This window comes from Melanostigma gelatinosum, assembly GCF_949748355.1.
Source record: "Melanostigma gelatinosum genome assembly, chromosome: 17".
NCBI classification, from domain to species: Eukaryota; Metazoa; Chordata; class Actinopteri; order Perciformes; family Zoarcidae; genus Melanostigma; species Melanostigma gelatinosum.
This window is the reverse complement of record NC_136650.1, coordinates 5,959,011-5,981,105: the sequence shown is the minus strand read 5'-3', so window position 1 is coordinate 5,981,105 and position 22,095 is coordinate 5,959,011. Positions and strand designations below refer to the sequence as shown.

At 44.8% G+C, this 22,095-nt stretch overlaps 1 protein-coding gene across 1 annotated transcript in view; it reads right to left on the bottom strand.

Annotated features, from left to right (window-relative positions):
• Positions 1-17,237, bottom strand: part of myo1g (myosin IG) — a 40,474-nt gene extending 23,237 nt beyond the window's left edge. Inside the window, exons 1-17 of the mRNA XM_079288266.1 lie at positions 17,121-17,237; positions 13,483-13,691; positions 13,252-13,345; positions 12,854-13,019; positions 11,846-11,899; positions 11,587-11,682; positions 11,273-11,389; positions 10,912-11,118; positions 10,618-10,763; positions 10,409-10,523; positions 9,781-9,951; positions 9,274-9,344; positions 4,059-4,133; positions 3,783-3,915; positions 2,213-2,379; positions 1,280-1,487; positions 494-717 (exon numbers count right to left, since the gene is read on the bottom strand). Coding sequence (XP_079144392.1) covers positions 494-717; positions 1,280-1,487; positions 2,213-2,379; positions 3,783-3,915; positions 4,059-4,133; positions 9,274-9,344; positions 9,781-9,951; positions 10,409-10,523; positions 10,618-10,763; positions 10,912-11,118; positions 11,273-11,389; positions 11,587-11,682; positions 11,846-11,899; positions 12,854-13,019; positions 13,252-13,345; positions 13,483-13,691; positions 17,121-17,215 — 2,348 coding nt within the window. The 5' untranslated portion in view covers positions 17,216-17,237. The remainder of the gene's footprint in view (positions 1-493; positions 718-1,279; positions 1,488-2,212; positions 2,380-3,782; positions 3,916-4,058; positions 4,134-9,273; positions 9,345-9,780; positions 9,952-10,408; positions 10,524-10,617; positions 10,764-10,911; positions 11,119-11,272; positions 11,390-11,586; positions 11,683-11,845; positions 11,900-12,853; positions 13,020-13,251; positions 13,346-13,482; positions 13,692-17,120) is intronic.
• Positions 17,238-22,095: the final 4,858 nt, after the last annotated feature.

Genomic DNA, 22,095 nt, shown 5'->3' with positions numbered 1-22,095 from the left:
CTCAGGTATGAGCTTTGAACACAGCCAGGCTAGCTGCAGTCTTTATGCTAAGCTAAACGAACTGGCTGCTGTCTGTAGTTTCATCAGTCACCATCTTGGTTTTTTGCAACCACTGAATGGAAATGACCATATTTGGACTGCGGAGGAGTCTGTTTGACTCTAAATGGACCATAATGTACTGAATGAACATCATGCTGTGTTGAAGAAGACTTGAAACTAGAGATTGAGACATAAACTCATGTTTACAATGTTTACTGAGGTAATAAATCAAGAGAGAAGTAGAGTCATTTTCTCATAGACTTCTATGCAATCAGACTTCTCTTTGTAACCAGAGGAGCCGCCCCTGATGGCCAGTAGAGGTTGTCGCCTGGGTTTATCTCACTTTGCTGACAGTTTGTTCAAAGTAAAATATGGTTAAAGACTCAATATTGAACAGAAATATTTCACATTGTTGTTTTTTATGGTGCATGAGTTTAATTCTTTGGGATCTGACCTGCGATGCAGATTGACTGTGTTGTTGTGAAACTGGGACAGAGCTGCAGGCGGGGTCGGCCACTCCACGCTCTTCCCGTAGTCGGCCATGGTTCTCACATTGGCGAACCTCCTCTCCACCTCCCTGAAGTGGGCCTTCACCTTGTAGCGCTTATAGCAGCCCATGATGGCGTAGATGGCCCTCATTCGCCGGCACCTCCTACGAGCCAAAGCCCCACGCCACACCTTTGGGGGAAAAGAGGGGACGTTTTGAAGACAGAAAGCGAGAGAGGAGCGATGAGAGAGTCCCACTGAGCTGCAGACGAACTCGTGCTCCAGTTAAAGAACCAGACTTCTCTGCGGTCATCAAAGTAGGTCAGGGGAGAGAGAAAGGGGAAGGGTGTTTTTGGTTGAGCGAGTGAAGTAATCGACTGTAATGTAACTGTAGCTTTGGATCTCATTAATTATCCCCATTGTTGTTTCAGGAAATTAGGATTCGAGCTGGCAGATGAATTTCAGTCAAACATAACCAGGAGCCACGTATTCATGAGGCTGAGGCAAACTGCGATCTCCACTCTGAAACCCAGAGGCCCGCGTTGGGAACTGGAGAAGATAAGGTGGCAGAGGAATGAACTGAGATCACATGATCGGAGCTGCTCGTGACATTAAATTAGGTCTCTGTGTCAATTAGTTGTCGGATCAATACATCCTCATCAAAGTGCATGCACGGTCTTTGAAAACATCCGTGGGGATCCGACATTTCAGACGATGAAGACAAAACAGTGATGCTGATACTAATATGGCCGACCTTCTGCAGGAAGAGCACCAGGATGGGGATGAGGGCGGCTCTCTCCTGCTCCAGGGTGAAGAGAGACCGCGGCGTTCGGACAAACAGCTTGGTGTGTCCGTACGCCACATCGTCCTGGAAACCGTGCTGGGTGACGATGGCCTCCACGGCCTCTCTGTCCGAGCCCATCAGGTGGTTCGGCCAGGTGTACTCACACGTCATTTTATACCTGTGGACATTCATGTGAGACAACAAGAGTGCTGTTCAGCATCTACAACAATGGAACAGGTGCTCTTATAATTTACCTGTTTTCAGTCAGTGCTTGTCTTTAAAGGGGCATTTCCCCAATTTCACATCTTAAGGTACATTTACTATGGGAAGTACTACTCAGCTTGTATTATTATACTATTGTATCATATCTTCTGTTTGGAGATTTGTCAGGTCTAAGAAGATTAGATGATTATCAAATATGAACAAAAGGAGAAAGGAGCTATCAAGTTGCATTATGGGAAGTGTAGGATCTAGTGGATCGTGATCAACGTAAGGGTAACTTGGCCTCTGCTGCATCACATCATCTAAAATCCCTGGAGTACTTTGAAAATGAAGTATGTTTCCTCAGCAATCTACGAAGACAACTTTAGTCTCAATTGGACACAATAAAAAAAGAATCTGGTTTTACTTGATTTTGTAAATGTTCTCGTCCTCTGCATTTTAGAGTTAAATGAAAAAGATTGCATGTGTCACGCTTCTTTACTGTTACATGTAATTTGGAGACTTCCATTCATATTAAGTAAGTAGGAGTAAGGGGTACTGCATAGTTTGGTAGATCTTACACAACCCTGGTGGTAAAACGAGCTGCTTTAAGACAAAAAAGATAACTTCCTCACGGAGGAGTTGACCGTAGCAGGACGCTGCAGAACTCTTGCTTCACAGAGCGCCACGACGTTCTCTTACCGCTGCAGGACGCGAGCGTAATGCTGCCTGTAGGCAAAGCCCGCTCGGCGCACCATCACGTTCTCCATCAGGCCGAGGTAGGCCACCTGATGCTCGCAGCGAGCGTCGTCGAACAGCACCGGGGACTTCATCTCGTTCGGCTTTATGCACCGCACGTAGTAAGGCTCCTGAAAGACAAAGACAAAAGGGATGCGGGCAATCCTCTCAAGAAACAAGCAGAGAGAGGTCCTCTTTCAATAGGAAGACACCAAATGCCTTTTTTTCTTTGTTATTTCCCAGCTGGGATCGATGAAATATCCCATAACCACATCGCTGCAACTAACTTCTGTATTCATTTACAGAAACATGTACTACAATACTGAAGGAAATTAAAGTAAGGACGCAATGAAGCACAATAAAAGTACTGCCACAGCAGGACACAGTGTAAACATACTTCCAACGCTTTTCAGTGTTTGTATGATTGAGGCAATATTATTTCATAACACTCTTGTTTTATCACCTGCACAAACGTGTGCTCGTCTTTGATTACATTTTTTTTTGCATGTTTTTCCATCACTGCTGTGTTCATCACTGTGCGTGTCAATAAACGACACTTTCTGAACTGTGACAGCCAACACCGGCAAACCGAGTCCACTGACCTTAATCACACTTTCAACGGCTGCTACAGTGAGCGGCTGAGCCTCGCGACACACGTACTTACTTATACACGTACTTACCCCCCCCCCCCCCCCCACCCATGGCACACAGACGCACTGGCAGCCTCAGAATAGCCTGTGACTCATTGAGGCTTTACAGGGACCAGAACAGGCAAACTGGTGCAGAGCATCTTCCTGATGATGGCAGCAACGTAAACGGGGGGAGAAGATCTCTGTCTGGGCTAAATACTCCAACTCCAACGTGAACATATGACAAAATCAAACCTGGCTTTGATTTGACGCAAATTCTGGCCTTCAGACCCAAACACAACTACATATTTGGTCACAATTGACTGACATTTTGGCATCTGTATTGCCATATGAAAATGATGAAGCCATAGAAGTCAAACCACGGTGACTGGCTGAGTAGCTAACTCAAAGCAAGGCAGCTGTAGCCGCGGCTAGCCTAAAGCTAAACAGCATTTAGATTTTTCTGGAATTGAAAACACTGCCATTTTGATGAATCTTCACTTTCTTATTCCACATAACACAATAAGGCAGACAAATCCATTATTGATGGAGACAAAACAACTGTAATTTCAGAAATGAAAGCAATTCATTTACAGTAGTTATTTCACATAACTAAATGAGACGATGAAAAGAACTCCTGCCAAGCTAACTAGCTTAGCAGAACTCTTAGGAGCGCTGTCATCTCAGCTAGCCATCTGTCGCGCAGTTTTCCGACCAGCCTGAAAATGTAAGAACCTCAGAGTGTCCATCGTTACTGCACTCTGCCTTTGTTCCTTGTCTTTACTTTATATTTGTCAGAATCATGTATCTTTAATCAGTCTAAAAACTGCCAATGCCAACCTCAGCTTCCCTAAATGGTTAAAGGGAAGGGAACAGGAAGTCCATCGTAAGCCGAAACCACTGACCTTGCAGCCCAGTTTATCCACCAAGGCCACAATGGAGTTTTTGAAGAGCGTGGCCGCAGTCAGAGGTCGCTTGGTGACCTCCGTGATGCTCAGATGACCATCTGGCCACATCTCCTTCAGGACTGGGTTGGCACTACGAGAGAGAGAGGGAGAGAGGGGGGGGGGGGGGCAATAAGGGGCGTCATTACCTGGGTTAGCAGAGGAGTGATGGGCACAGAACTCATTATACACTTAACCCAGATTCTGAACTGTCAAGAGCATCATGATATTTGTCACCTGTTGTACATGAGCCGCTTGAAATCTTGGAAGAGCAGGTCCTTGTTTTTGTCCAAAAAGCCCTCGACGGAGTATCTGTGATGGATGTAGAGGGAGAAAGGGGGAGTAATTGAAGTAGCTCCAAAGAAGGAGGGATGTCCCACTTAAGAGCACTTGGAGTGAAGAGGTGTGTCAAAAACAAAGTTACAAGGTAGTCACAGTTCTAACAGTCGGCGTCACTATCACGATGTTAAGGGGCTCCACTCTATTTCAAATGATTCACAGTCGTCAGGCTAGACGATTTATAAATTAGGAACGTGCTCAAATTCCCGTTTTGGAGAAGAAAAAAAACTGTCTACAAACTAATCCGTCTGCCTTTTCTTTAAAACGGCTGAGTTGGTTTTGGTGAAGTGTCAGCGGGAGGTCGCGGTCTTACAGTTACATGAGCCGTACAGCCCGGGGCTACGAGAGTGGTGTAAGCGCTGCCTCGAATAAACCTCTCCCTCTCCTCTCTTATTCACTAAGGAACAATAAATGACACGGCGTGGATGCTTTCTGAAGAAAATGCATCCTGCATTCAAAATCTCACTTTGTACTGAAGTGTTATAAGCTAAATATGCTTTAAAAAAGTACTTCTTCCACAGAAAAATAGCCAGTTTGAGTGATACTTTTAACTACTGTATACAGTTAGGTAGTTGCATCCAGTGGTTCCCAAACATGGGATCCAGCCCCCACCAGAGTGAAGACACATTTGGGTGGGGTGAGGTGATGAATGTGAGGGGAAAGAAGAAAAAATGAAGTTCTGCAACGCAATTTCTTTGTACTCTTCTCCAGTCTTTTACATTTTTAGTGAAATCTACGCTCTTTAGGGCTCAAACTGTTATTTAAATGAAATCAGGTCACAAGTTAAAAAGCTTGGAAGACACTGGCTAACAACAAATCAGTGGTGGATGAAGTATTCAGATCCTTTGCTCATGTAAAAGTCCTGCACGACAAATTCTACTGAGGTAAAAGTACAGATGTATAGCAGCGAAATGTACTTCAAGTTGTACTCAGTAGTTCAAATTGTTTTTAATATATATTTTAGGGGTCGAGACCCCGACAAAGGGTCACGAGAGACATTTGGTGAGTCATAAGAGGATTATTTGGGAGAAGAAAGATGAAAAACAAAGCTTGCTAAACTCATTTGGATTCATTTTTGTACGGATTTTGTGCTTTGTTTTGGGAAACAACAATTTGACCTCGTTGTGCATTGGTTATTGAAATAAGACCACGTGAGAAGGTTCGAGTGTAAATGCTTACAATACAGTGTATTTCATATTTTAGCATGTATTTTAATGTAAAAATCAATCTGTAAACTGCAAAGCGACTACAGATAAATGTATAAAGTAACACAAGATGGAAATACTCGAGTAAAGTAAAGTACCTCAACACCGGACTTAAGGACAGCACTTGAGTAAAAGTACTTCCACCACTGCAGTAGTTCACACTCTCTTCCACACACACACATTTCTTCTACACATTCTCTCTGCACCCTTCCGTCTCTAACAAACACACACACACACACGAACAGAACCACGGACACACTCAGCATGTCACATGTCGCCTGCGTGGCCCTGTCTGCGGCTGTGTCCTACAGTGTCACATCTGGAGGCAAAGAAGCGGAAGCTGGCTATGACAGATGTGTTCCGTGTTGCAGAAGGTTAAAGGGAGCTCACGCCATGGTGACAAAGACGTGAGATTTCTGGCACTGTAAAGTTATGCAGTGGGGGAATATGATATATCTTACAGCTGCTCAAAGTGCTGCATGTGCAGGCGGACATACTGCAGGGAATTAAGATGTGGATGGCAAAGAGAGTCAGGTGAGTGTTGCAGTACAGAGGGAGGAGAAGAAGAAAAGAGGAAACAGGAAAGATGAGGAGGAGGAAGCGAAGTAGGTCAAAGCTTGTGATAGTGGTGGAGCGCTGAGAGTGGTGGTGCCGGTGGGGGGGGGGGGGGGGGGTCGGCGGGCAGTGGGTGGCAAGGATCAGGGTATATTTAGCCATCGTAGACTCAGATGTGGTGGGGTGGGACCGGGGATGGTGGGGGAGCGATATACCAGGGGTGACAGCTCAGAGAGAGCGGCCCTCCGACTTGAGGCGGGGTGACGGGGACACGCAGTGACAGGGACGGCCATCTATCATCAGCGCTGCACGTCGGTCACGCATGCTATTTAGCCGCCCGCCTTGTTAACGCCAGCGGGAAAGTACATTTACTCCAGTACTGTGCTGAAATATATGTGTTTTGTATCACATAAAACTGAGGAATTTTGAACTGGTTATGAAACAGCTTCAGTTTAACCCTGATGCCTCTTTATGACCTACATAAGTAAACGAGACCCTCAGAGAAAAGATATTTCTATATAGCGATTGTTAATGCTTGTGATCGGTGTCGGATTCCACAGAAAATCTGATGAAATCATGCAGGTTCACCAGAAACTGCTTCAGCTCAGACTCCAGCGGGGCCTCCAGCAGAGACCGGCCCACAGCGGACAGACCCTGACCCGGCTTTGCTGCCGCCTTTGACCTGTAGTCGGAGCTCCGGCGGGAGGAGGAGAGCTCAGCCGCCGACGGCAGTGTCTCCGCCTCCGGCCGGGAGCAGAGCCTCGCTGCTACACTGGGAGCAAAGGCCGTACTGCTGGGCCCGCTGGGAGGCACGGGAGAACCAGGACCGGGTAGACTGTCAGACCCTGATGCAGTAATATGAGAGGTTTTCCGAAGGGACTCTGGTGCTCTGAAACGCTACCGCTTTTGTCCTCAGGGACCGCCAAAATCATCACAAAATGAAAGTTCCTTCTAGCAGCTTGAACTTGACTCATTAACTGATGAATCCTTTTGTTCATTTTTCATAGAAAAAATACATTTCATGGTTTCAAACGCTGTGATTTGCTGATTCAGTCTTGAATTACAGTGATCTGGATGGTTTGGGGTTTGGGTAATTGTGATGGCATTTCTCACTAATTTCAGGTTTACAAACCGAACAATGAACGGACTGATCAAGAAAACATTTGCGTGAAGTGAACTCAGAAGAGTGCAGATCTCTGCCAGGTGTGTCAGCACTTCAACAAGATGGCCAGTAATGTATTCCTTTATAGTTGTTCTTTATAGTACTATCATATAGTGTTTTATTTTATTTTTATTGTCATTACATATTTAAATTGTGCTTGTTTTACCATTTTTATTTGCTCAGATTTTTGCATTTTATTTGTTTATATACGCATTATGTCTCCTTCTTAATCTTCACCTGTTTTATATGATCTTTTTTTCCCCTCTCCACATCTTACTCACATGAACGAGTGCACCTCCATCTGCTTTGGGCTCAGTGCTACTTGATGTGCTCTCTTTTTAGTATGACATACGGGGAGGGGGGGGGGGGGGGCTTTTTAATTTGCATTCTTTAAATCTTTTAATCTGGAAAGTACTTTGTGCTTAAGCTTGAAAAGTGGTATATCAATAAAAGTATTATTATTATGATGCCCTGGTGGAAATAATGAACTCTACAACAGTGAGATGCTGCTTACACATCAATGCATCAGTAATAATAATAATAATAATAATAATAGTATAACCCTCACGCTTGTCATTTTTCCACTTATAGTCCTTATGCTGGTACCTTTACTGAAGTGAAGGATCTGAACGCTGCTGAACGCTGACAGTGCAGTAATTATCTGTGAGAGCTGTCTTGAGCTCCAGAGACGGGTGAAATCGCTCGGTGTTCCGGTGTGTGTTCGACATCGTGTTAGCCCGGATTTCCCCGTGTCAAGGACCTTCAATAAACCTGACTCCACTTCTCCTTGATTACTGCTGCTGCTACGCCCCCTCCTTTCCGTGCTCCCTTGACATATTAATGTCCTCCCCCTCTCTAGATTGAGGGCAGTACACGTGAGCGGCGGGGATCTTTGTGAAACCAAAGCCCCGTCGGGTGACCACTGTGACGTTTGAATCCAGTGGGCACATTAAAGAAGTGGAGCAGTGATGGAGAAGGAAACCCAACAAACCCTCTCTGGTCTGTGAATGATAAACTAAATGAACTAAAAAAGGCCTTAATATGCATCTGTTTTAAAGGGTCACATGTGATTTATGATAGAATTAATCATATAGATTCTGTTTTGTGTTTGAATGTGGTGCAGGGCTGTTTTGCAAGTCACCAAATTTTTCCAAAGGCAAAAGGATCTTTATAAATTAGGACTAAAGGGGGAGGGATGGTTTAATGTACGAAATGAAAGCCCTTAACAAGTGACCAAAACACATTGTGGAGAACATCAGAGACTCATCTTTCATTTGCATCCTCGATCAGATCTCTCCTACAACAGCGACATGCCGATTCTAATTTGATTCCGTATGGTGCAAAATGTGCTCGTGCAACCCTGGAAAATACTTCAAGGTGTCACCAGCCACCACCAACATTGGCGACCACTGATTCTGTGCAGTCAACAGTCACCTCCTCTCCTGTACATGGTTGTGTTGTCTGAATGCCTGAATGTGCAGCTTAGTGAATGCACTTTACTCTGTGTGTGTGTGTGTGTGTGTGTGTGTGTGTGTGTGTGTGTGTGTGTGTGTGTGTGTGTGTGTGTGTGTGTGAGTGTGTGTATGTGTGTGTGTGTGTGTATGTGTGTGTGTGCGGCTGAGGAGTGTTCTTCATGTGTTTCCACACGAACAGATTTGTACAGTAGGTCACAACTCACATGTACGCATCAACGTTCGGTGACTACATTTCCCGTTTGTGTACTTCAATATGTGGACACACTCGGTCAATATTGCAGTTTAAATTGACTGTATGGTCCGTGCGGATCTTTCGTCGAGTAAATATATTACATCGTTGGATATTTGGAACCTCTCGGTGTACATTTTGTGATGTGAGATCAGAAGTGGGGCTGCAGAAATAAACCTACATTTGCATGTAGGTTTACAACTACGATCCTTCTGATTAGGGCTGCGCCATTTTGAAAATGGCGCAGCCCTAATCAGAAGGATCGTAGTTGTGGTTTTAAGTCCAGACACGAATCAATTGTTTTCCATAATTGCTGATATGGGAATTTACAATAGCTTCTTGACTTTGAGCGCAACACCACTCACTGGAATGCCTCTGTGAATTCACCCACTGCTGACCTCACACTCCTGAACTCTGCACAGTCACTTATTCATGCACGGGCTGGAACGCCCTGGGGGGGGGGGGGTGTAATGTGTGAGCAACTCACGTGACGTCTCCGGCGTAGTGGAGGATACGGAAGTGTTTCTGGAAGTCCATGGTTTTGTCGATGGGGATGAGCTGGAAATGAAGAGGAGACTATGTGAGTGCAAATATTACATACAACATATTATATAAACGTTTGCTGTGTGCAGATAAATGACGGCTGCATTCTCATTATGTCTCTTAAGGCAAAATCCCCGACTGACTGCAATGCAGAACCGCACCTGCGTTATCGTAAATATCACAGTCACACTGCAGGGTGGACCCCCCTTGTTCTTTCAAGTCAAAGGTCGAAACAAAAAACACACAAGAAATGCTAAAATACTTTATTTCTACCCTGCAACGTAACGGAAATGAAGATCTCGTCATTTTTTATTTTTCAGAGTAAAGTCTGAGGAGAACATGTCGACAACGCGTCCTACTAACTCAGTGAAGTAACAGCCACGCTGTCAGAGATCCCTTTTCAAACTGCGTTTCGGTTTCATGTTGTTTCACGTTTCGGATCTGTTCTCACCTTGCGGGAGGTGTAGTGGGGGTGCTGGGCCAGCTTGGTGTCCATGCTCTCCAGGCAGACCGTGTCGGTGACTTTGCCCACAGTGAGGCACGCTTCGTCCAGGATGGAGATGATGCCCTTGTGGGGCTGCTCCACCAGGTCCACGATGATCTGGTTGTTGAAGTAATCGATCTGCGTGTAAACGGGGTGGTTGTTAAGTGGGAGGGCGAAAATACGGTGATGTTTCCCAGTCATGTTAATGTGTGTGTTTAGGAGGGGGGGTTTGTTCAAGTGCATACTTGTTCAATTACAAGGTTGCTTTTGCTCGTCACATCTGCACCAAATGCATCTCCGTACATTAACTTTTCTGAGGCAGCTTTTTCACATCAGAAAACTCATCTTAAGACGAGCTGTATTTGTATTGTAATGTGTTTATGTAGGGAAACAGCAGTGTGCAAATATATACAGAGTGCCAAAAAACACTTCAAATCAATACATATTATCAGGAAGGTGCCGTGGCTGTCTGTTCTACTGTTCTCCTTCAATACTGGACCAGTTTCAAAAATAGTTGTTCCCATTAGTCACTGAGACACAAACACCTGAGAGAAAAGTGTGCGAGTGTTGCCGCTCGTGCGCGCGTGCTTCTCACGTGTTGCCAGGTGATGCCCTCTCTCTGGTATTCTCCTTGCTCCTGTCTGAGGATCAGCTCGATGAAGAGCTGCTGCAGCTTCTCGTTGCAGTAGTTGATGCAGAACTGTTCGAAACTGGCCGACAAAGCAGAGGAACAAAAACACCTGAGCAACGGCATCAGCAGATTCTTTGCACAAAGTGACACAGAGATAGGGCAGCAGCACCAACCTGTTGTTGTCAAAGATCTCGAAGCCGTAGATATCCAATACGCCAATGACTGTGTTCTTCCCATGAAGCACCGGGTCGTAGTCTTTGACTTCAATGACGCTGTTGATGCGGCTCACAATCCAGCCGAAAAGTCTCTCGTACAGCGCCTAGAGCGGGGAAATAAGAGTGTGTTTGACAGCGTTAGAAATAAAGTGACAACTGTGAAAATGAGCTGTAAGGAGAGCGTGACAATTTCATTCTGACGAGCTGCTTTTGTCAAAGTCTAATTGAGCTGCACGATTTGCATGACAGCACCTTGGCGAACGCGTCCCGTCCGAAGCAGGCGTCCTGCTCCGTGTGTCCCTTCTCGATGACCTCGCCGCCCCCGGTGGCCACGGTGCGGAACAGCAGGCTCTTGCAGACGTCGTCCGCCTCCGTGGTCGTCAGCTCGGCGATGTGGCCGACGGCTTCGAGCCCCAGGATCTGAACGCTCTCGCCGTCGCTCTCAACCTGCAGGTTGCCCTGAAAGACAGACATACGGAGCCGTGACCCTCATCACTACTGGATGCTTTAAATGTTGGTGATCTCAAGAACCAGGGGTGCAAAATCTATCATTTTAATCCGAGATTATAGGCATGAACTTTTCCTATTTTGAGCAATCCATGCTATAATTTACCAACAGAAGAATGGAGGCCAGGATCTGATAAATTGAGGTAATCTCCTCTGCTGAGAAGCCGATCACTTCCAGGGCGCTCATCACCGCTTTGTGGCTCGAGCGATCGTTGTTGGAGGTCTTAAGAAAGAAAAAAAGGATTTGGGATTATCATCAGTCAAAATAATATGAGGTGCAGTTCAGAGGGGGCAATCTGGATGGGTTTTTGCAGCTTTTGCCAATGACTTATTTCAAATGTGTTTATTGAGAAGTTGGTTGGCTGTTTCTCAAATAGCTCGTTCTGTTTGCAGCTAAAAGTGTAAAGGTGACAAACTCACAGAAGTTGCAGCTCCCTCCTTGGTATGAATATAAGCAGCGGGATCATTCTGTAGATGCAACGACTCCAGCATCTCATCTGAGCCTCCACGCAGTAACTGTGATAAAGACCCACCAAACAGGCAACTTCAGATCCAATTTACCAAATTCATTCGAGTTCATATCGTGCAGGAACTGCTGGAGCGGCAATCCACAATATCTTTTGATTACATTTGTTTCTTATCGCTCGGTGTATGCTTTGCAGCGCAGATTAGAGTTTACCTGGTAGAACGAGTGGAAGTTCCTCTCCCCGTCTTGCTGCTGGACCACCCTGGACTTAAACAGGAGAACAGATTATTGCAGTAAAACCAGCGTCCATCCTCCGAACACACTCTTACGCTGTCATGAGTGTTGTTTTGTTGGACCAGGTCCTGCGTTGGCTGTTCTTACTTTAGTTTTCTCCCTAAATTGCTTTCAACTACCCCAAGAGGAACTCTCGGGGTTACAACTACAACTGAATTTATATTAAGATAAACAATATCAGATAGCAGCACAGGTAACGAACGACAAATAATGAGAGCTCTTAAAGGGGTCAACGCAAGTTTTCTAGTCTAAAAGAAAAAGAAACACTCTGAACTCAACATGTCATGTGGCCAAATGTCAAAGGTTTGCTGTACTTCGGTAGCAAATGGCACATCGTAAAATAAGTTTTTTTAAGGGATTGAAAGCAAAACCTTATATAGCACTGGTGCTTTAGACAGCTGGAAATGTCTGCAATCAACATCACGCAGTCAAGGATGGATCACCCAGATTCAAGACAAATCCACGACCAAGACCGAGACAGACACTCAAAACCAAATTGACAACCAGTTGTGTGACCCCAGCAGACCCCACTCTGACTACCTGAAACAGTGTGGTTGTTCCTGCCCTCTGTAAATGAAGCATGGCACCACCATTCACACCACCGTTCACACCAGCTCTGAGTGCCAGAAGGTTCTTTAACACAGTGGATGAATTCAGCAAGCCGTTTATTAACGCGCAGCAGCAGCAGCACATTGGCTTCACAGATCCATCTATTCGTGGATGTTCTCTCTCACCTCTTTGTCATCACCTCATGAAACATTCATGTTCGGGAGAGAAGACGTAATTTGGAAACGAAATGAGCAGAACTTTCCTGTACTTTACTTCAGAAGTGGGATCATTAAGTCCCCGACGACATACAGCTGCTTTGTTTTTGTGTTTCTTGGCCCCGTCTGCGGTCAAAGCCCCTCCATCGCCCTGCCCGCCCACCTTCTCCAGCAGGTAGTTGTTGATGTGCCCTCCGGTGGGTTCCCCGTTGAAGTTGAAGTTGATGTCCATGTACTTGCCGAAGCGGCTTGAATTGTCGTTGCGATTCGTCTTGGCGTTCCCGAAGGCCTCCAACACACAGTTGGATTTGAGCAGCACGTTCTTCACACTGATTTGTCACATCGTGGTAACCATTGATGGGGACAGCCATCAGGGAGGTGAAAAATGGAGTCAGAGGAAAAGAAAAAAGGGAGAAGATGACTGTTAACATCACGTTCTCATGATCCAATTATTGACTTGAGTTTGATTGAAGGATGAAACCCTTCTGAATCTACGTTTGAGATTACAGCACTGACTTAATGAGTTTTTAGTTCTATAATCAACCTGTAAACAACACTCACCTCTCAACCTCTTCCCTCTGGCCCGGGTTCGTGATGGCTGCAATGTACTGCATGATGTATTTACTCGCTTCTGTTTTTCCTGCCCCACTTTCACCTAAAATACAAAACACACACACACAGGTTTCACAGCAATGATGAACGGATCAGTACAGCTGCAAAATGTAACGATACGTCGCACAATGTGTCTTCAGGCTCTTGAGGTGGAAGCATAGGAGTGTGAAAGAGACGGACCTGATATGACGATGCAGGTATCTTTGGCCCGTCGCTTCATGGCCTTGTAGGCAGCATCAGCCACTGCGTACAGGTGAGGAGGGTTTTCATACAGCTCCCGGCCCCGGTACGCATCAATGGTGTCTTTGCCATAAATGTCCATCTGTCTGTACGGGTTCACGGAGACGACTACTTCTCCGATGTAGGTGTAGATACGGCCCTTCTCAAACCTGTCCGAGCAAGAGGAAATGCACACTGATGGCATGCTTCACATGTACAGGTATCATGTAGATGTACTGGATGCCTGAACAATAAAGATACTGTGTGTGCATCTCTATATATGCAGTGTGTATTTAACTATTTCATTTATTCAATCTTTAATTGAAGTGGGAAACGAGGCGTAAAGCCTCATGACATTTTCACACCACCCATGAAAAAAAAAAACCTTGAGCTATAAGCTCCATAAAAGATCATGCACCTTTATGTGACACGTAACTTCCTGACAGGAAGTGACACAAGTGTGTGTACACACCGAGAGCAGGAAATGAAACTTGCGGTCCAAAGGGCGTCACAGCGTTGTGCCACCTCGTGTAGCTCTGTTGAGCTGGGAGAGGTAAAACTGACGTGTCATGAGGGTGAGTGGAGCAAAATGGAATGCTGTTTTTATGATACATGAGCTCTGTCCCAGCACAGGGCCGGTCCTCTGAAGGTTCACGTTTGAATACCAAATTCTTCATAACGGGGCTGAACAAGGCCGAAACCTTCAGAGGACACAACCGGTATACTGTACCGGTCAGCTGTTTACTGGATCACTTATGTGGTTCTTGTTAGCCAGCGGAGTCTGGAAATCTCATGCGATCACGGAGTTGTAATCCAGAGAGGATTACAGTCGCAGTTTGGAACAGTTTGAAACAGTTTGAAACACAGGGTCAACTTTGTAAAACAGAACAAGACAAAAAAACGCTACAAAACTACTTGGTTTTCTCTGCTGGCCGAAACAGAATCACAAAGTTAGAGCTATTTTATAATTTAATACATTTCTTAAATACACTACATGTATTGTAATTTATAAAAATATTTTCCCCATCATCTTATTGTCTCATTGCACAGCTACTGTCTTCCTCAGTTGCTCTGCTTCCAGTGCAGCTTGTTTTAAGTAGAGCTTTTATCCAATCAGATCTCACCTCTGTGTCTCTAGGTAAGAAGAGAGGTTGGAGGCCTGCAGACTCACAAGTGAATCCATGTGCACTTTAAGTGAATGGGGATGATATTGTTGATTGTCATAGTCTTCAACCAATCAGAGCTTTAGTTTGACATGTTGGGCGTATTCTTTGACGTGTCAGCGCCTGCTAGCCGGCCTACAGCTACGTCAGCATTACGTGCAGCTCAGTTGCCAGGTGCAGCTCTGCAGTGAGGTGCAGCGTGAGCTGTGATTGGTCAGTGGGCGATCACGTTACTATCGTGAAACGAAACTTAATAACAGCAGAGGCTTAATCGGAGTAGTGAGAGTTCTAATTGAAAGATATGGAAGAAATGATGACATTTTTTGCATTTTGCTTGGTGTAGATGTTGATTTATTTTTTACTTAGCTTTGTTTTTTTGAACACTCAATGGCTGAAGGAGGAGAAACGGATTTGTGAGTTGGGATTTAACCGTGGGATGAAACTCTTTGTCAACAAAGAAAGGAGGATGGAGTTTGGTAAGTCAACTGCGTTTGTTTTTTTACTAATATCTGAATGGCCCTTGAGTGTTTAGCAGAATGCGTGTTGCTGCTGTTGTTTTCCCGTTAAGCTAGTTAGCGTAGCCTCCCAGAACACTTGCGGAGCTCCAGCTGTTTTTTGTCGTGTTTTTTTTGTTCCGGCTCAGAGGTCACACAGACCGTTGTCTCCTACATGAGCGCAGAAAACATTATATTTCCCACAATTTAAGTTTCTGCATTTTCCAAATGCACTAGTATTATTCAAACGTATTGTTCGGTTTGTAAGCCTCGTACCGAACGGTTTAATACGAATACGTGTATTGTTTCAGCCCTAGAAACTAATGACAACCGTAGCTGTGGCGCCATCATGAGGTTATTAGGTGGTATTTCAGCTGCAGGACAGCAGTGAAGGCCCAGGTATAAAATGCACGGCCCGCCACTGGCATATACACGTAGTTGACCACTGTCCCCGTTTATGAACTTGAATTTTTGTTTTCTTGTTTGAGCTGACAAGAAGAAACAGAAATTACCGTTAGTTTTGGTCCGTAGGAATCTAGACTTTGTCATTAGGAAAGCAAAAGTTGCTTCAGTCTAGAGTTCAGCTTCACCGCCTGTGTGGGCAGAGTCCTTGAGGGTCCCGCCCCTCAACTGAGACACAGCTACAGATTATTATAGCTGCACTGAGTCACAGAGAAGGTTGTTCATATGTTATACATATCTTTTCTGAAAGCAGAAATTGCTCTACCACACTGCCACAGATAATATTGTTTTCCTCTTTGTAATGGTTTGGTGTCAGACAAATAAAGAGAAGTCCCTCCAGTCTTCTTCCTGCTAATCTATTGACCAATCAAGTAACAAGTGGCTGAGTCCATGTGAGAATACATCTGATACGAGTCAGAGGGAAATCTAAGAGCACAAATCCTCTGTTACTGTTACATTGAAGATGTCAGTTTTACCACTTCACAACATTTTAAACTTTCCAATCAAGTCTTAATCTCTGGTAGTTAAGGCAACAAATCACCACCGAGGCTTCATGTTTTGGCGATATCATGCTGACAGAGAACCTGACATGGGACAAAAACGTCAGTGGTGTAAAATAAGTAAATGAAAACACTGCTTAAATGCAAAAAACGAAATGCAAACACCTGAACTTACAGGTAGAAAAAGAAAAGTCAGCGCAAATCATTAAAGTCGACACACAACAGCACAAACTTAAGTGCCGGCTGACAAGTCTGATCAAGCTGCGTGATGAAACTAAGCTTCATACGTTATTGGCCAAGTAACAGACTTCAAGTCAGGGCAACTGTTGTCTCTAAATCTACAGTTTATTTGATATTGTTTGACATATTCATCCTCAGATGACTGTGTGATTTCTGATAGTCTGAACTGAGGACACGATGCCCCATGCTGAAAGACACAGAGGAAGTGAGACTGGACATGGACTCTGAGACAGTCAAGTGTAAAGTCCCCAAAGCATTACACCGAAAGAGAGAGAGAGAGAGAGAGAGAGAGAGAGAGGAAAGGTCACAAAACAAGACAGAAGAAAAGCGACATACACTCATGAAGTGAACCTGGGGTTCGGTGAGAGCAGCTGTGAGGTTTGCCATGTGCTCCATTGGCTTCACATGACAGCCGGCGTGCAGCGCTGATGATCGCATCAACCACAAGTTTACAGCCGAACTTCCAAAAGGGGTGAGCGGGAAAGCTAGAAGTGGCTGTTGCTCGTTCATGTCTCATCTTCATGTCCTCTCTCACTTCAGCCAAGTCGCCAAGATAATGTCAACTTGGTAGTTTAGTGATATTATAGAACAGACATATTTATCTTACTTATGTTTAATCTCATTTTAAGATGTGTTCAGGACTGTTCCTTCATATATGAGGTATGTATGAAGCGTTACCCTGGGACACCCGGCTGCTTCCCCTCCCTTCCTCCTCTCTAACAGTACGTCAGGCCTCTTACCTCAGCTTCAGATTCTCCATGAACTGCTCCATCGTCACCTCATCCAGCAGCACAAAGTCTGACTTCCCAAACTCCAGGCCCTCCAGCTCCGCCATCCCGGTCTGTCTTCACCAAACACACCAAAAACAGAAAATAGAAGACGGACAAGACGCAGAGGAACAGAAAGCCGCTAAAGGAGGAAGAAAGAGAAGTACGGTCGACTTCTGGGGCCCCGGTAGTGTAGACAGTATGTGTGTGTGTGTGTGTACTGTGGGCGTGGCGAGCTCTATGGTGGATTTGAGGGTGTGCTAGAGAGCTGTGGTCTACAAGCTACAGCACGTCACCCTGTCAGTCAGCCCATGCCCTCATGCAGATCTATATAAATAGCAGGAGGCTATCTTTAAGAGCTCGTACAACTTCTGCATCCTCCTCCGTCTCAATCTTCCTGCCGCAAAAGGCCTTCTCATTTCTAAACAGAGCGTCGACTCTCACTGCGATTGCAAAAGTTGGGGGTAGAAAATGGCCTTTATCTCCTGGGAGGGATCGTGGCATTTCCTTTCTTGACTTCACATTGGCAGTACAACGTGTCCCTTAGGGTTCCCGACTCCCAGAGTCAAGCTGCAGCGTGAGAAACCTTTTTTTTGGGGGGCGGGGGGTGGAGCCAAATGGTTTAGCTGTATTGTTTGTCATGTAAGATGAACGTGTAGGTGTGTGTGTGTGTGTGTGTGTGTGTGTGTGTGTGTGTGTGTGTGTGTGTGTGTGTGTGTGTGTGTGTGTGTGTGTGTGTGTGTGTGTGTGTGTGTGTGTGTGTGTGTGTGAATTCAGAGAGTGGGAATGCTGACTAATGCATGACCTTTTTCTTGAACTTTTAAAGAAAAGTCAACAGGATTTTTACTTTGGATTATTGCAGAAAATAAGCTCTGTGGCAAACAGACTTGTATGATGTTTACACGTTTTGTTCAGCAACATAATCTTCACAAATGAACAGCACTGTTATGGTTTTTGAAGTGTGAATGCAATCGGCAGAAGTCAAAAGCTAACGCTAGGCTATAAACAAACTTCACCGCGGTCACATGACTTCACCTCACCACCACTAAGCAAAGGCGTGATGACTAGATTAGTCGTCTCAATAAGCCACTATTTTAAGACACGTAAAAACGTCAGCTTCATATTTTATATCGCGGAACAAAAGGTTAAAATATCTTAAACTTGTGTTGATCACAGACCTTGTTTCAGGCATCTAACCAAAACCCATTCAGTTTGGGGAACCAGAAGTCAGCAGTTCAACTGACATTGGTACATCCACCAGTTTGTTAATGTTGAGTCATCCTTAATCCTCTCAAAGGCCATTGTTCCTCTAAACTCTTAGTTTTGTGATTGTTGATGTGTTTCCTGGTAACCAAGCTTAGCTGTCTGAGGCTAATGCTTTGCTAATGCAACATAGCGACTGTTAGTTCTGTTGGGCTTCTGTTTCCTCTGTTTGCTCTTTACTCTTGGGGACTATGTGTACGTTAAAGCGATTATTTTGGAGTATTGGGGGAAAAAAAGAAGTACCGGTACAAACTGAACTTGCGTGTGATTCATCTCCGTGACAACTAAACAAACTCCGGTGATGGAGACCATGTGATGGGGGGGGGGGGGGTAATGCTTTGCTTTAAGTCATTTGGGTCAGCAGACCTTTAATTGGTTGCTAAATCCTCCAGATAAACCGTTATCTTTGTTTCCTGGTTTTGACTCAAAGACAATGTTGCAAAGATGAAAATCTCAGGTCCACATAGTTTGTTGTTGGACAGGTTACGTTTTTGAGATACCGTGGTGACAGGCAAACACTAAGAGGGGAAACCCACAGCACTGAGCTCTGTGGGGGTGGAGAGATTTCAGATCAGACTTCGTGTTTTAGTTATTACGGTTAAAAGAGTCATAGTTAGTCACCAGTGCAGCCCTGTTAGAATGCTCTCTTTAATGCATGCTTGATGCACGCAATGGTTGGAAACTCATGAGTAATGGGACTTTACCATCAAGCTGAAAACATTTGCCAGAAATACACAACACCTACCTGCTGTAGAGCATCTGTGTCTTGACAGTCCGTTGTTATTCTGATGTTTAATCTAAAGTTCAGTTTATATCATATTAAAGCAACAATATCCAGTCCAACATGCAGCTACTCTTCCTGTAAATACACTTGCCTGTTAGCGCCTCCTCTGCCGTAAGCACTTCCCCTCCCTGGATGAGTTCCGTCGACTGGTCCCGCTTCCCTCTCACGTCTGATTCTGTCTCCATCTCGATCAGGGGTCTCAAACTCATTTCCACTCTGGGCCACATCAGCATCACGGTTTCCCTCAAAGGGCCGGTTGTAACTGTAAGACTGTGTAAATGTAACTACTCCTAACATATTGGCAAATAACTGTCTCTGCATTTGATTATTGTTTATTCAAGTGTTAAAATATTGTACATGCAGTTATATAAATGTAAAACTATATTTAAGCACATTTCTGTTATTATAACTTAAATCCTTTTAATTTAGGGTTAAGAAACCCACATTACTCTATCAAAGATCAAACTATGAAAGAAAATATCAAAGACAAGTTATTACAATAACTTTGTTCAATGCTTAAAATCCTTTCAAGGGTTTGCACAATCCCACATGAAGTATTTCATCTGTTGTAAAGCCACGTTTAAAGTAGTCTTCAATGTACTCGCAACACATTTCCATGTCAAATGTACAGTAACCAGCCAAAGAGCTGCTTCTGTGTTTAAGTATCTCATCATTATGACTTTCTATCTCATAATTTCGACTATGGGGATATTTTTATTATCAAGTCGAACTTGAAAGAAAATTATAATTACGTTTTTTTTTTTTTGTTTTTTTTTGCTGGCGGATTCGCCGGCCACATAAAATGACGTGGCGGGCCGGATTCGGGCCGCGGGCCGGGAGTTTGAGACCCCTGATCTAGATGATGCGTTCAGGTGTTACAGCGACAAACTCGAAAGTTGAACTTATTAGAGGGCAGTTCTCTGCCAGGTGTGTCTGCAACGACCTGTCTGCCCGCGTAGCAGCCGCTGAGTTGCGGCGAGGTACTCAGCAGCCCACGTTAGCCAAACACACAACACAAAACAGTGTCAGAGCAGCGGCAGTGAGAGCGGAGATGCACTCTGCTTTGTTATCATTAGCGGCCTCTACCGGCCGGGGGTCGATTCACGGTAGTGAGTGAGGACTCGGCAGGAAGTCACGGGCTGTATAAAACAGGCAATAAAAGTTTTTTTTAAGAAAATGTGAGTAACCGCAACCACAAGGGGGTCCTTGAGCATCCAGCCATAACTGGCCAGCCAACATATTGTACAGTTCGCTGAAGAAGTATGCAAGATTAGCCGTGGACAGACACAGAGGTGCACACTTACTCATTCAGACTCACTCACACACCCACTCACAGAGGGTTGCACACACGCGACCGATGTCATGACCACCCTGGCAGAAATAATAACATTAACACGCACACTGTGACAACAGCCCCAGATGCTCGATGTAACTACGGTAGAGCCCAACACATACATCTCATTATCACATTGACACCCAAAGATCCTTAAAATCACCCACGCTACTTTATTGTTGACGTTAGTGCTTTTTTTAATGCCCATTTGTTTGATTAATTACCATATTTATTCTTCAGTTTTTCCAATTTACATAAATATTTCAGCCATTTCAGTTCATCAGCAACATTTACAGTCAGAGCAACCGGCAATAACAAAACACAATTGTGCGAGAGATGTCCGTCAAAGACTTCAAATAACTGACTGTTATCAGAACAAAATACGTTGAATAAAGTTGTGCACGGGTTATTGTTGCTTGATTCGAATAACAAGTTTGACATCAGAAGAATACAATGTGTCAGAGTGTATAGAACATATTGCACCGCATAACGACAACAATCTGAGCGAGTCAACACCAAACAACACGGCCCAATCGATATATGTGCATGGCTGAGATTATTTACTTATTTTGGTGTGTTACAGAATACAGTATATTGGTGCTGTAACTGTGTACCAATATACAGATACAGTGGGCTACCACTGGAAACTGCTAACCTCGCTCTCAAGATACGACATGTTGAAGCTTTAGATGGTGCTGGTGGGCGGGGTTTGGACCGAGCCAGACCAGCTGTTACCCCCTGATCCAGGCTTTGTGCTAAGCTAAGCTAACCAGCTGCTGACGATAGCTACATATTTACTGTGCAGGCGTCGTAGTGTCAGTTTTCTCTGAAAGCAATAAACCGCAATTCCCCAAAAAGTCAGACTTTTCCTTCAACGCTCAAATATCAGTGTTGTTATTGTCCTCAAGAGTCCAGTGTCAATCAGGCTCTACTGTACAACCCATGTGACTGCAGACTCAGACCTGTTACTCAATAAGACTAATAACAGGTCTTAAGGTACATTACATGGTCAAACAATAGTACCGACAATGAAAACTGAGAGCAAAGTTCTGTCTCTACCTTCATGAACACAACTTCATTGTTCATTTTCTCAAAGATTTAAATTTCTTCCCGATATCCGCTGGAAACTTCATTAACTGCTTGAGGAGTTTCCTGCCTGGTTTAGGAGACGGACGTTTGTTTTCCGTCTCTTGCACATAAATGCTTTCTGCCCGGGTGTTTTCACGGCACCCGGAGCAGCTCCTTCCCCTAAAGGAGCCGACAGGAACCGGTGTAGCGATGGCGCCGGCGCCGCTATCTCTCTCTGTGTTCTTGCGAGTGATTGGAAGCAGAGAGCTGCTCCTCCTCCTGGAGCTTTTCTCCGACGTCCTCCCCGTACGTTCGACCGGCCTACCCAGCAGCCTCTGCTTTAATTCGTAGCTCGCGGCGGACGGGCCTATCAGGTGAAGCGTGTCGTTCATCGGCCACACGACCACTGAAAGGTGGATGTTTCTCTCCTTCTGAATCCTCTTCAAAAGAGCCTTGCCTTCCCGATCCATGTCCTTGAGAGGAACCTCTTGTGTGCGCAG